We start from the raw sequence: 10,583 nt of genomic DNA on the forward strand, positions 1-10,583 counted from the left end.
ACATCTCTGTCTTGGACATATACGCACACACTGAAGCATATAAACAACAGTGGAATCCTGAAGTCTGACCCCCTTGGGACCAAGCCAGACTGGGACCTTAATAAAGGGCCTTGTTGTTTCAGGAGGTAGCTTGCATGGTTTCAGGTTCATCTCTCAGCACCACCAGAAGCTTCTTATTGTCCTGACATGCATTTACACACATGATTCTTTGATTCACTTTAACTTTACTGGTCAGGATTAAAGTGCAGGCGCTCCCTTATATCTTAATTGTACACAGGCATTTGTAGCATCGAGTATAAACTATTAATGGCGGTGTTGCAATGTGAATAGCGCTCTAAATAAAACCAGGTTGCCGTTACTACCTCAACTGGCCCTGCAACATGTCAACCAATCAGAGACTTTGACCGGTCAGACCTCTTTTAAGTGAGGAGGGGCCTCGATGTGCTGCGGGGTCACAAGGAGTGATGTAACCTGTGTTTATTTTCAGCACATACACGTAAATGCAGACACACAAAGTTGCACTCAAACACACACAGAGAGACACAAGAGCAACTGTAGACCCTTGCACATACTGTTCTTTACATGCAAAGATTTCAGCATGTACAGTTTGGTGTTGTTGATGAACTCAAATTGGAAGACTGACTCAGGCTAAGTTGATTTCTTCCTAGTTTGGTCAGTTGATGACTAGTGTTTCAGGCACAAACACAGACATGGGTGCCTGTTCCAGGGGGAACACTGGGTGATCAAAAAAATTGTGTATCACCAGGGAAGACTAGCAGGAGGGCGGGAGAGAGACACAGAGAGAAATGTAGTCATGGCCATTAATACTAATAGTGGCCTCCATTCCCTTCTGTCAGCTGCAGCTGTTGATCACGCTGGTGTAACAGTGAGCTTTCCAGCATTGCATCACTCTCTTTCCCCATGACTCCATTGCATTACACTGCATGGATATAGATCAAATGGCCCATACTGCAAATCCTGCAGCATAAGAAACTGACTGATCAGTTGCACAATAATTTTATGATTGATCTGTTTGCAAAGCAACATGGATTCATTTAAGATCTGACACTGAGCTCCACTGAGGCTATATGCAACACAATACAGTGCATCTTGCAGTATTACATTGCAGCACTATGCTGTTAAATCAATTTATCAAGACACTGATGCAAGACAAGCTCAAAGTGAGAACTACAACGCTGCATGTCAGCTTCATCCCCTGCTATTTAAGAGCATGTTCGATTCATTAGCATGCCAATAACCTGCCTCTAGTTATTCATACCATGTGTGATGTATGCAGATGACATGTTGGTCATGTTCTCCATCTAGAGAACGCAGCGGAGGGACGATGTAACTTCCTGAGTTGCTCGTCCACTCGCATACATCAGAGACATTCCACCTCATCTGACACTCGTCCATGGAATTCTGCAAATTTTCCACACTATTCTCCAAGGCCTACAGGCAAGTGCCTGTCAAAAAGACTGGCATGCCTCAACATTAGACACCTGCAAGCCTTTAAAACAAAAGAAATCAACTGCACCTTTTTGAGAATGTGTCCAACATTTCTTGTTTTTCTAAGTTAATGTCTTCAAGATGAATTTCTTTGTGATTTTCTACATCCAGGCATGGCAGATTCTCTGTTCCTCATGTGTTTGTGATTGTCACCTGTGATGTTTGTGTGTGCATGTGAAAATATCTTTTTGTTTGCACTGCTGATAGGTGATAATTTGTCATAGATTTGTGCAGAGTCCCTTTCTCCTCCCTGTTGGTATGACCAGTGTATGCAACCTATAGTTGACACCTATGTGTCATTCTGGGAACACACTAAATACTTCAGATGACTCGAGGGTTTACTTGGCAACCGATGGCTGTTTTAAGACCGTGGATACACTTTCAGCTTGGACAGAGCACAAAGTTTCAAGGATCTTCACTACATGGAAAGAAATAAAAAAGTGCATGTATCATGTGCTCATTGTTGTGAGGCTGGCTTTAAAGCTCACTGACCTCATCATGATCTATTTGTGCCATTGGATCACATTCAACTTAACCTTTATTTTACAGCAGGATTAAGATGTTGTGGAGACAGGCTTTGCCTTTAAACTAAATTGATATTCTCTAACCTTTACAAGGTTTATTCCCACATGCTTTCATTATCACAGCTTCTTATTTTCATATCAAAGGAAACAATCCCTTTGCATGCGTCCAATCCATAATCCGAGGTGGGAGTGTTGGTGGTGGTGATGTGGGGGACGTGTGGGCTGGTGAAGGTGGGAGGGGTTGACACAGAGATGTACAGGACAGGGCACACTCATGCTTGCTCCATAAACCTCATCACATTTTGCTGCCGCAGCTGCTGTGGCGCACACAGGGAGTCGAGAGGTGCGCTCTTTTCTTGGGTGACTATGCCGTGTCTGGAGAGAGCTTGCCCATTACACTGAGCAGCGATCACTGAGCGCGCTTCTCTACAGCAGAAAAAAAACCTCGGGATGTTGTCATTCTCTCTCGCAGTAAGGTCGGTTTCCAGAGAGCAGTGAAGACACCGCTCATTTACCATGAGCTGTTTGGATGTTATGTACCCAGCCTATGGACATTACGCACCGTACGCACCGACTGCTCCCGCTTTTGTTAACAGCTTACAGGTAAGCAGTGAAAACATGTGTCAGCCTTTCCATGAAAGGAATATTTTTTGTAGTTTTGAAAGTGCAAATAGGATGGTAGGGCTCAACTTTTAGGTAGCGATTATGCTAGTTCATGCTGCTTGTGCGTAAAAGCGAACCATCGCATGGAAAACCGTCTGTCTTGATGTGTACATGAAAAAGTCTACTTTGCTTTGGTTATTGTCTGCCACTGTCTTTATATGCAAATGTATTTTCTTTCTAAATAAGCCTAGAATTCGCCCTGGATTTAAAAACGTATCTTTACGCACGCTCCTCTATGCCAGCGCAGCCAAACACAAAGAAAAACATTATGCCAAAATGTCTCATACACAACTCAAGAACTGTCCTCTCCAGCACCTGTCATAACCCTCTGCCTGTGCCCCCCTACCCCCCTCTGACCCCCCTCTCTCAGGCTCCCACAGGTCTGAGCAGAACTTCTCCTCATTGCCGGGATTTTATGGACACTCCCAGGGCTCCCGAGGGGATGTCTGGGGGCCCAGGCACTGGAGGATCAACTTCCTCCTCATCTTCATCCAGCTCTTCTACTTCATCCTCTTACACTCCTGCAGCTCTAAGGCCAGAAGAGGGCCCCAAGGAGAAGCAGGAGGCCCCTGAGGCGGAGTACCTGAATTCTCGATGTGTCCTCTTCACCTACTACCATGGTGACATCAGCAGCGTGGTGGATGAGCACTTCTCCAGGGCACTAAGCTCCTACATGGATGGAGAGGGCAAACGTAGGGCACCAGACCAACAGGGCACAGGTATACTACACTGTTCACAAGGAGGCCCATAAGGGGGGATAAAGGGGAGAGCCTTAAGGGGCCCAGCAAAATAGGGGGCCCATGGAGGTCAGCACAATAATGGTCCATTGTATATTTTATTATTTTGAATACTAACCACTCTTATCAAAGCAACATAAAGCTGAGTTTTATTTAGGCTATCTATGCTATAGAATGAGTAGCCTTTTTCAAAATATGAAACCCTTTTATTACAATAGAATGACTTTAGTTGATAACGTTACCGATAGGGATGGGCACATTGACTAAACCAACTGGTAAGTAATGTCAGTCTTCAAAGCTAAGCCGTGATGTACAAAAACAACAGGATGCTAGAGAATATAGTAGAAAGAACCTAAAAGGCTTTAAGGTAAAAATGATAATTATAGATTTGTGAAAAGAGGCAAAAAAAAAAGAAATGTAAAAAGGGGAAAAATGCGTAGAAAGTGCCAAAAAATCAAAAAAAAAAAAAAAAAAAAGGGGGGGGGGGGAAGTGGTTTGGGAGTGCCAAAAATGGGTTCAAAGAGGTTCAAAGAGGTGGTATAAATATATAGTAAAAATTGGTTAAGGAAAGGCAGAAAAGGATGAAAAATTAGTGTAAATTTGTGAAAAGCAGCTAAAAAGTGTCAAAAATTGCTTGAGAGTTGAAGAAAATTGCAGAACAAAGTTGTTGCACATTGGTAAAAATGGGTTCAAAGGGCAAAAATGGGAAACAAGTAGCAAAAATAAGTTACGAAAGGCAGAAAAGGGTTAAAATGGGTGTAAATTTGTGAAAAGCAGCTAAAAAGTTACAAATATGGGTTGAAAGTGGCAGAAAGTTGCAGAAGAAAGTTGTTGCAGATCGACAAAAATGAGTTCAGAGAGGCAAAGATGGGAAACAAGTATTAAAAACAATAAAGGCAGAAAAGAGTTAAAATGGTGAAAAGTGGCTTAAAGTGGCAAAATGGGTTGAAAGCTGCAAAACAAAATTATAGAAAAGAATGGTGAAAAGTCATTTCAGAGTGGCAAAAATTAGGCAAATTGAAATACAAGTAGAAAAAAATGAGCTAAGAAAGGCAGAAAATGTGGGAAAAAAAAGGTGTGTAAAATGCTGAAAAGCAGCTAAAAAGTGGCAAAAATTGGTTAAAAATGGAAAGCTGGGAGGGTCCATTCACTGGGTTGTTCAAAGGCCCAGCCAGTTCTTTGGGTGGGCTTGACTGTCCATACTATGTTAAAGCTGCACATATGTACAGGTTCACAAGAGCAAGGCATAAAACAAATATGAGGCAATCTTCTATGAGTAAAGAAATGTATGTGACCAGAAATACCCCAAAATCTGTTTTTTAGGTAAACTAATAAAACGATGTATTTATTAAAGATTAATTGTGTTCAATTGCCATTGAAACTTTAATCAATGTAATTTTTGGTTGCCCTCTGCTACAGCCCAGCAGTTTCACAATCACCATTTATTTTAGTGAACTCAGGTTCAACAGGTGTCCTGTGGTCATTTTAAGGCCACACAGGGTGAGCTGACAGTTCTGCAGAGCACAGCAGAGAGCCAGACAGGTGATGTGATCAGGTGATATGACTGAAGGGCCGCTTGTTGTGACTGTTGTCCCTGGAGAGGTCAGGGCTCGTGGTTCAGGGGTCATGAAGGTCAGGAGCTGTTAGGGGAGCTCGTTGACTCTGGTTTAGGAAAAGATTTAGATAATAGAAGGGGAAACATGCACACTTTACAGGACTGGATTTTTGGAGGATTTGCTGTGATAAATCTGGAATCCAAAAATGATCAGAGGCAGCTTCCGATTAACAGGCTTGAATTTTTGGCGTCTTGTGTGGTATGCTTTGGCACGGCAGACTCTGCTAGGAGTCAAAACTAAGATGAAACAATGCAAATAAAGTTAATTTTCATAGTTATTCCTCAGAAAGCATCAATGATGAGCAGAATTAGCTCATTGTTTGATGTTTCTTATTATTATCTTTTACTTTCTTAACTTTATTCTAAGCCCTCAATTTTTTAATATTTCTATATTTCATGAGAAAAACTTGTCATTTTTTGCCTTAAATATCTTTCTAGCAGCAATCTGAAGATGTCCCTTAGATATCCATTTAGGGCCTACAGCCTTCACTCTCTTCCCTCTCTGCTGTCGCTGCTACTTTCTTTTCCCGGTTCAGCCGGACGTCTTCATTTCGGCACTAACACAAGCTTCCTGCCTCACAACAGATGCTATGTTTATACATGGCCGTAAGTGCACAGCCTCGCCGGCGTATCCCCTTCAAACGTCTCCGCTCTGCCGCTCTGGCTCCCCCTCCAGCTCTAGCCCCACAATGGTTCCTCAGTCAGTCGCCTGCCTGCCTGCCTGCCTGCCTGTCAGATTTATACACGCATGCTGTGGTCTGTGTGAAAGGGTGCACAGGGAAACACTAGCTCTCAGGGTGTCGCATGGTGTCTCTTTTCAGAGGAATATCTAAATATAAAAATATACTGCTAAAAACATATAATGGCCCGCTGACATTCTGTCAAGGGCGAGGAGGGGGGTGGGCAGAGAAAACAACAGGTGGGGGTGCAGGAGACAGAAGAGAGGGGTGGCGGGTGCAAGAGCAGGGCCAGAGCTGCATTACTGAGTGTTTGTGTGTGCAAGAGAGGGTTGTGAGACTTTTAGAAGTACTGGGCTGACATGAGAGTGAGAGATGTCACCACAGCGAAGATTTAGGGCCCTGCAGGCCTTGGTCTCCCTCCAGGTCAGAGTGTCTGCCTTATATAGAACTCCAGGATATAGGGATGTCTCTTTCTACCTTTCTCTCTCTCTCCCTCTGTACACTAGTTGTGTTTATTTCGGTGTGTTGTTGGGGTGAGGGTTGTGTGTGACAGTATGATCCAATGGGAAAGATATCTGGGCCAGAGGGTGTAGCAGTCATGTGAGTGACATCGGCGTTAAAGCACGGGTTGCTCCAGCCTCTCCATTTGTTTCTATAAATCAAATGTATTACTACACAGTTGTGCAAGAGTCTGTGCCTTGGCCTGAATGTAATTGTTTATCCTCCTTTCCCCTTCTCTCATTAGAAACACCGTCACCCAGCAGTCGACGAAGCTTCCCTCCATCCTTCTGGGACAGTAACTACTCCTCGCCTCAGAGCCGCTCCCACTGTGAGACCAGTGCGCCCTCTTATTCCATGGACCCGTACGCATCAGGGCTGCACCCTGGTCTGCCGCATCCACACGCTCACCCTCACCCACACGCTCATCCTCATACCCACCCTCACCCACCAGAGAGCTGGGGGTATCCTCAGGCTCAAGCCTACGGGCCCCCGCGGCCTCTGCATGAACTGTACTCACCATCAGCTCTGGAGCCCCATTATGGGCCGTTGTTGATGCCCACAGTGAGGCCCCCTCACCTCCCCTCACTGCCAAGCCACTATGAAGTGAGCAAGCTGGAGCCCGCTGCCTCCTGGCCCGGCCTGCTGCCACCAGGGGACGTGAGCCAGACGCTGGCTCTCAACATGGATGCAGGTAACCACTGACACATTTCAGGCTGCTGCAAACACTATGGAAAGATAAATGATCATCTTAGACTGTTTTTATGACATACTCAAAAAACTATGTATGAAAATCTCACATAAACACACCTGATCCCCTAGAGGAGAAATAGACAAAGATCAAATCTATATTTTTTAATTGCTGTATGAAATATGAAACTTGCAAAAAAAAAAAAAAGTAATAAAGTAGCCCGCTCACTTATAGCTCAAATGATAGTTTAAATTTTTGTTAAAAGGATGAATATTTTCTGTACATTTCCAGCACAGATTTCCATAAAAAATAAAGACTTTTAAAAAAGAAATGTTACTACTTTAAAGTTTTAAAAAAGATAAAAATCTTAAAGAAAATTGTTGTTGAAATTTCAGAGAGAAAAATCCCCGCCATATGTCAAAAGTTTTGGAAATACATTTTCCAACAAATTTTAAAGAGCATTTTAGACAAGTATCTCTGATTGAAGTAAAATTCCTGCTGAAATTTCTGAAAGCATTTTGGATGCATTTCTTTTAATTATTTCTGACAATTTTTAACATTAAATCTCCTAAAGAACTTAAAAGAAAGATTCCTGGTCAAGTGCTGTTGTCAAAAGCTGAACATTTCTGACAAAAAATTGGGGAAAAATTGGGGGAATAAAGATTTTTGAGGGTTTTCTAAAAAAAAAAAAAAAAAAGAAAATCCATGAAAAATAGCTCAAGAAATATTGTCACAGAAAACTCCCGAGACTTTTGAAGGACATTTCTGAAAGTTAAAATAATCTGATGGAAAGTTTTTGGAAAATTTCTGGGAAATATTTGGAAAATTTTCTTCAAGGATTTTACTGATAAGAATTCTCAAAGAAAAATGAAATTCCTATAGAAATTTCTCTACAAATGAATATTTCCGGGGAAAAAAGAATGCAGACAGAAATGTGTCTAGCTGAGTGAGAGAGTGAGATGAACATAAAGCCAGTGTTTACGGCCTGGGCGGAGCAGTTTGACCCAGATGATGCTCCACATCAGAAAGCTTTAAGGTACCTCAGACAGAAGGACACTTCTTAGTAACACAGTAAAAGCATGCAGGGGCGTCACAGAGTTAAATATGGAATGATAAAATAAAATAAAATAAAATAAAATACCAAAAATTTACTCAAAATTTCTGAAAAATTCTTACTGTAACTTTTCAACCTGTAACATTTTTGTTGTGCAAGTAAACCTAGTCTTCAAAAGTGTTTGGAAAAAGTCACCTATGATTTTTTTTGTCATTTATATAACAAAATGAAATGATGCAAAGCCACTGTTTTCTGAGTGAAAAGTTGAACAAAACATTTTAGTCTAAATATTGGGTAGTCATACTATTCAATACATGTCAGAACACATACACTGTATTTGGCCACCTGCCCATTACACCAACAGGGACTAAAGACATTGTATTCAAATGTACTTTGATATGGAGTTGACTCCCCTTTTGCAGCTATAGCAGCCCTCACTCTTCTTGGAAAGCTTTAAACAAGATTTTGGAGTGTTTCTGTGGGAATTTGCACCCATTCATTCTGTAGAACATTTATGAGGTCAGGCACTGATGTTGGACAAGAAGGGCTGACTTGCAATCTTCATTTTATTTCATCCCACAGCTGCTCAATGGCGTTGAGGTCAGGGCTCAAGTTCTTCCACATCAAACCATGTCTTTAGTCCTTGCTTTTAGCACTGGGGCACAGTCATGTTGCAGTCGCTGGCTCTTCTTTGTGATTCTGTGTGTTCTTCTGCTTCGAGGCTGTTGTTCCTAAATGCTTCCACTTTCTAATAATATCACTTTCAGTTAACTGGAGAATATCCAGCTGGGATGGAATTTCACCAACCATCCTATTACAAAGGTGGCCATCACAGTGACGCAGGCTGCATGGCTTAGTGTTTGATTTTATCTGCCTGTAGCAACAGTTTTGATTGAAACTCCTGAATTCAGTAATTAGCAGGTATGGCCAAATACTTATGTCCATATAGTGTATGAGACAGTCTATGTGGCGTGTCAGGTAAATACTCTAGAAAACCAGTGCACACACTTGTGATGTGTAATAAGCCTTGCACTTACACAAACACCAATGATCATCACACAGACTCTCTGTCTCTTTCTCTTAAACAGGATGTTTGGCTAAAGTAGGCTCCATGACAACCTGTGTTCTGTTGTTGGCCTTTGTCCTCATCATTGTTTCCTCGTCTTTCTGTGTCTCTCTCAGGCCTCCAGCAGCACAAGAAAGGCAAAGAGCTGTACTGGTTCTAACGAGCCCTTCAGTCACATTGACCAGCCATTACCAGATCCAATTAGTCCCTGGACCTGCTCCGCTATTGAAGCAGCGTGTTCCTTTATCCCACCAACACACACTCACAAACCCCCCACTCCAACCCCCTCTGCTCTCTGTTTCATGGTCTCCCCCTGCCAGTACACAGCCTCGCTCCAGGTCGACGTGTGTGCACCATGGAGATAAAGCTGAGCGAGGGAGAGAAATCTGTGTTGTCTCTCTCTTTTTTTTTTTTTTTTTTTTTTTTTTGCCTCTCTCCTCTGCTCTCTCTGCTGCTTTGGCGAAGTGTGAGCCACTGTGACCTGTTTGGACCGAGAAAGACGGGATCACAACAGACTTTAGCAGTGGACAGAGAGATAGAGGGATGAATGGAGGGACTACGGCGAGCAGGGACTCCCTCCAATGTCCCTGGCTATCTCGGTCTCATGTTCTTTGTTAGAACGAACATCATCCAGTTATCTGCGTATCAACAAATGCAACATAAACAGGAGTGATGATTCTGCTGGTTTTCTCTCCGTGACTGTCCTCAATTACCTTTTTTCCTGATTGTTATGATATAATTTTGAAATAAAGTATTCTATTTATTGGTGTGTATGTGCATTTCTAAACATGTTTGGTTAGGCCAGTGTTCTGGAGTTGTTTTCTAAAGCAAGAAGTGGTGATGGCGTACATCAGCTAAGGTCATTTGTCGAAGACATATCAAACAGTTCAACAAGTATTTGTTTGCTCTGACAGATTCAAGATTGTGTTTCTCTTTCATTTTGTTCCATTTTTGTTCCTTATTTCTCTGTGTCATTCTTGGATGCTTTGATCGGACTTTATGAATATTTTTTGACTTTATTTGTGTGCTATTTCTCATTTTGTGCCCAGGAAGATTGTGATGTCAATAAATATTTTTATGGTAAATTATTGCATCTGTTAAGTCTCTGCATTGCATCACATCACAAAAATTATTTATGCTATTTATGGTAGAATGTAATTTTAGTTCAATTTCTGTACTGTAATGTATTAAGAAAGTATTCATACCACCTTGAGTTTACTCTACAGTTAGTGCCCCGTCATGACAAAACGAGGACAGAGTTTTAAAAATATGCAAATGTTTTTACACTTTGATTGGAGTCCACCTGTGCTAAACTAACTTAATTGGACAAGATTTGCAAAGGCACACACCTCTCTATAGAAGGCCTCACAGCTGACAATGCATATAAGAGCAAAAACCAAGCCATGAGGTCAAAGGAACTGCCTGCAGAGCTCAGAGAAAAGGATTCTTGCAAGGCACTGATTTGGGGAAGGCTTCAGAAACATTCAGGTGCACTGAAGGTTCCCAAGAGCAAAGTGGCCCCAACAGTTCTCACATGGAAGAAGTC

General features: G+C 42.1%; 1 protein-coding gene across 1 annotated transcript; it reads left to right on the forward strand.

Annotated features, from left to right (window-relative positions):
* The first annotated feature begins 2,331 nt into the window (after positions 1–2,331).
* On the forward strand, positions 2,332–10,262 carry vgll2b (vestigial-like family member 2b). Its single transcript, XM_041813035.1, has 4 exons — positions 2,332–2,636; positions 3,067–3,415; positions 6,474–6,920; positions 9,154–10,262. Exons 1-4 carry the CDS (start codon positions 2,550–2,552, stop codon positions 9,195–9,197), a joined length of 927 nt encoding a protein of 308 aa, XP_041668969.1. The 5' UTR covers positions 2,332–2,549; the 3' UTR covers positions 9,198–10,262.
* Positions 10,263–10,583: the final 321 nt, after the last annotated feature.

This window comes from Cheilinus undulatus, linkage group 18, assembly GCF_018320785.1.
Source record: "Cheilinus undulatus linkage group 18, ASM1832078v1, whole genome shotgun sequence".
NCBI lineage: Eukaryota > Metazoa > Chordata > Actinopteri > Labriformes > Labridae > Cheilinus > Cheilinus undulatus.

Bases quoted from the DNA above. Each gene is read 5' to 3' on its own strand.
- vgll2b (XM_041813035.1), top strand. From the start codon at position 2,550: ATGAGCTGTTTGGATGTTATGTACCCAGCCTATGGACATTACGCACCG. The intron at 3,416-6,473 runs GTATACTACACT...TTCTCTCATTAG, and splicing joins ACCAGACCAACAGGGCACAG to AAACACCGTCACCCAGCAGT. The intron at 6,921-9,153 runs GTAACCACTGAC...TGTCTCTCTCAG, and splicing joins GGCTCTCAACATGGATGCAG to GCCTCCAGCAGCACAAGAAA.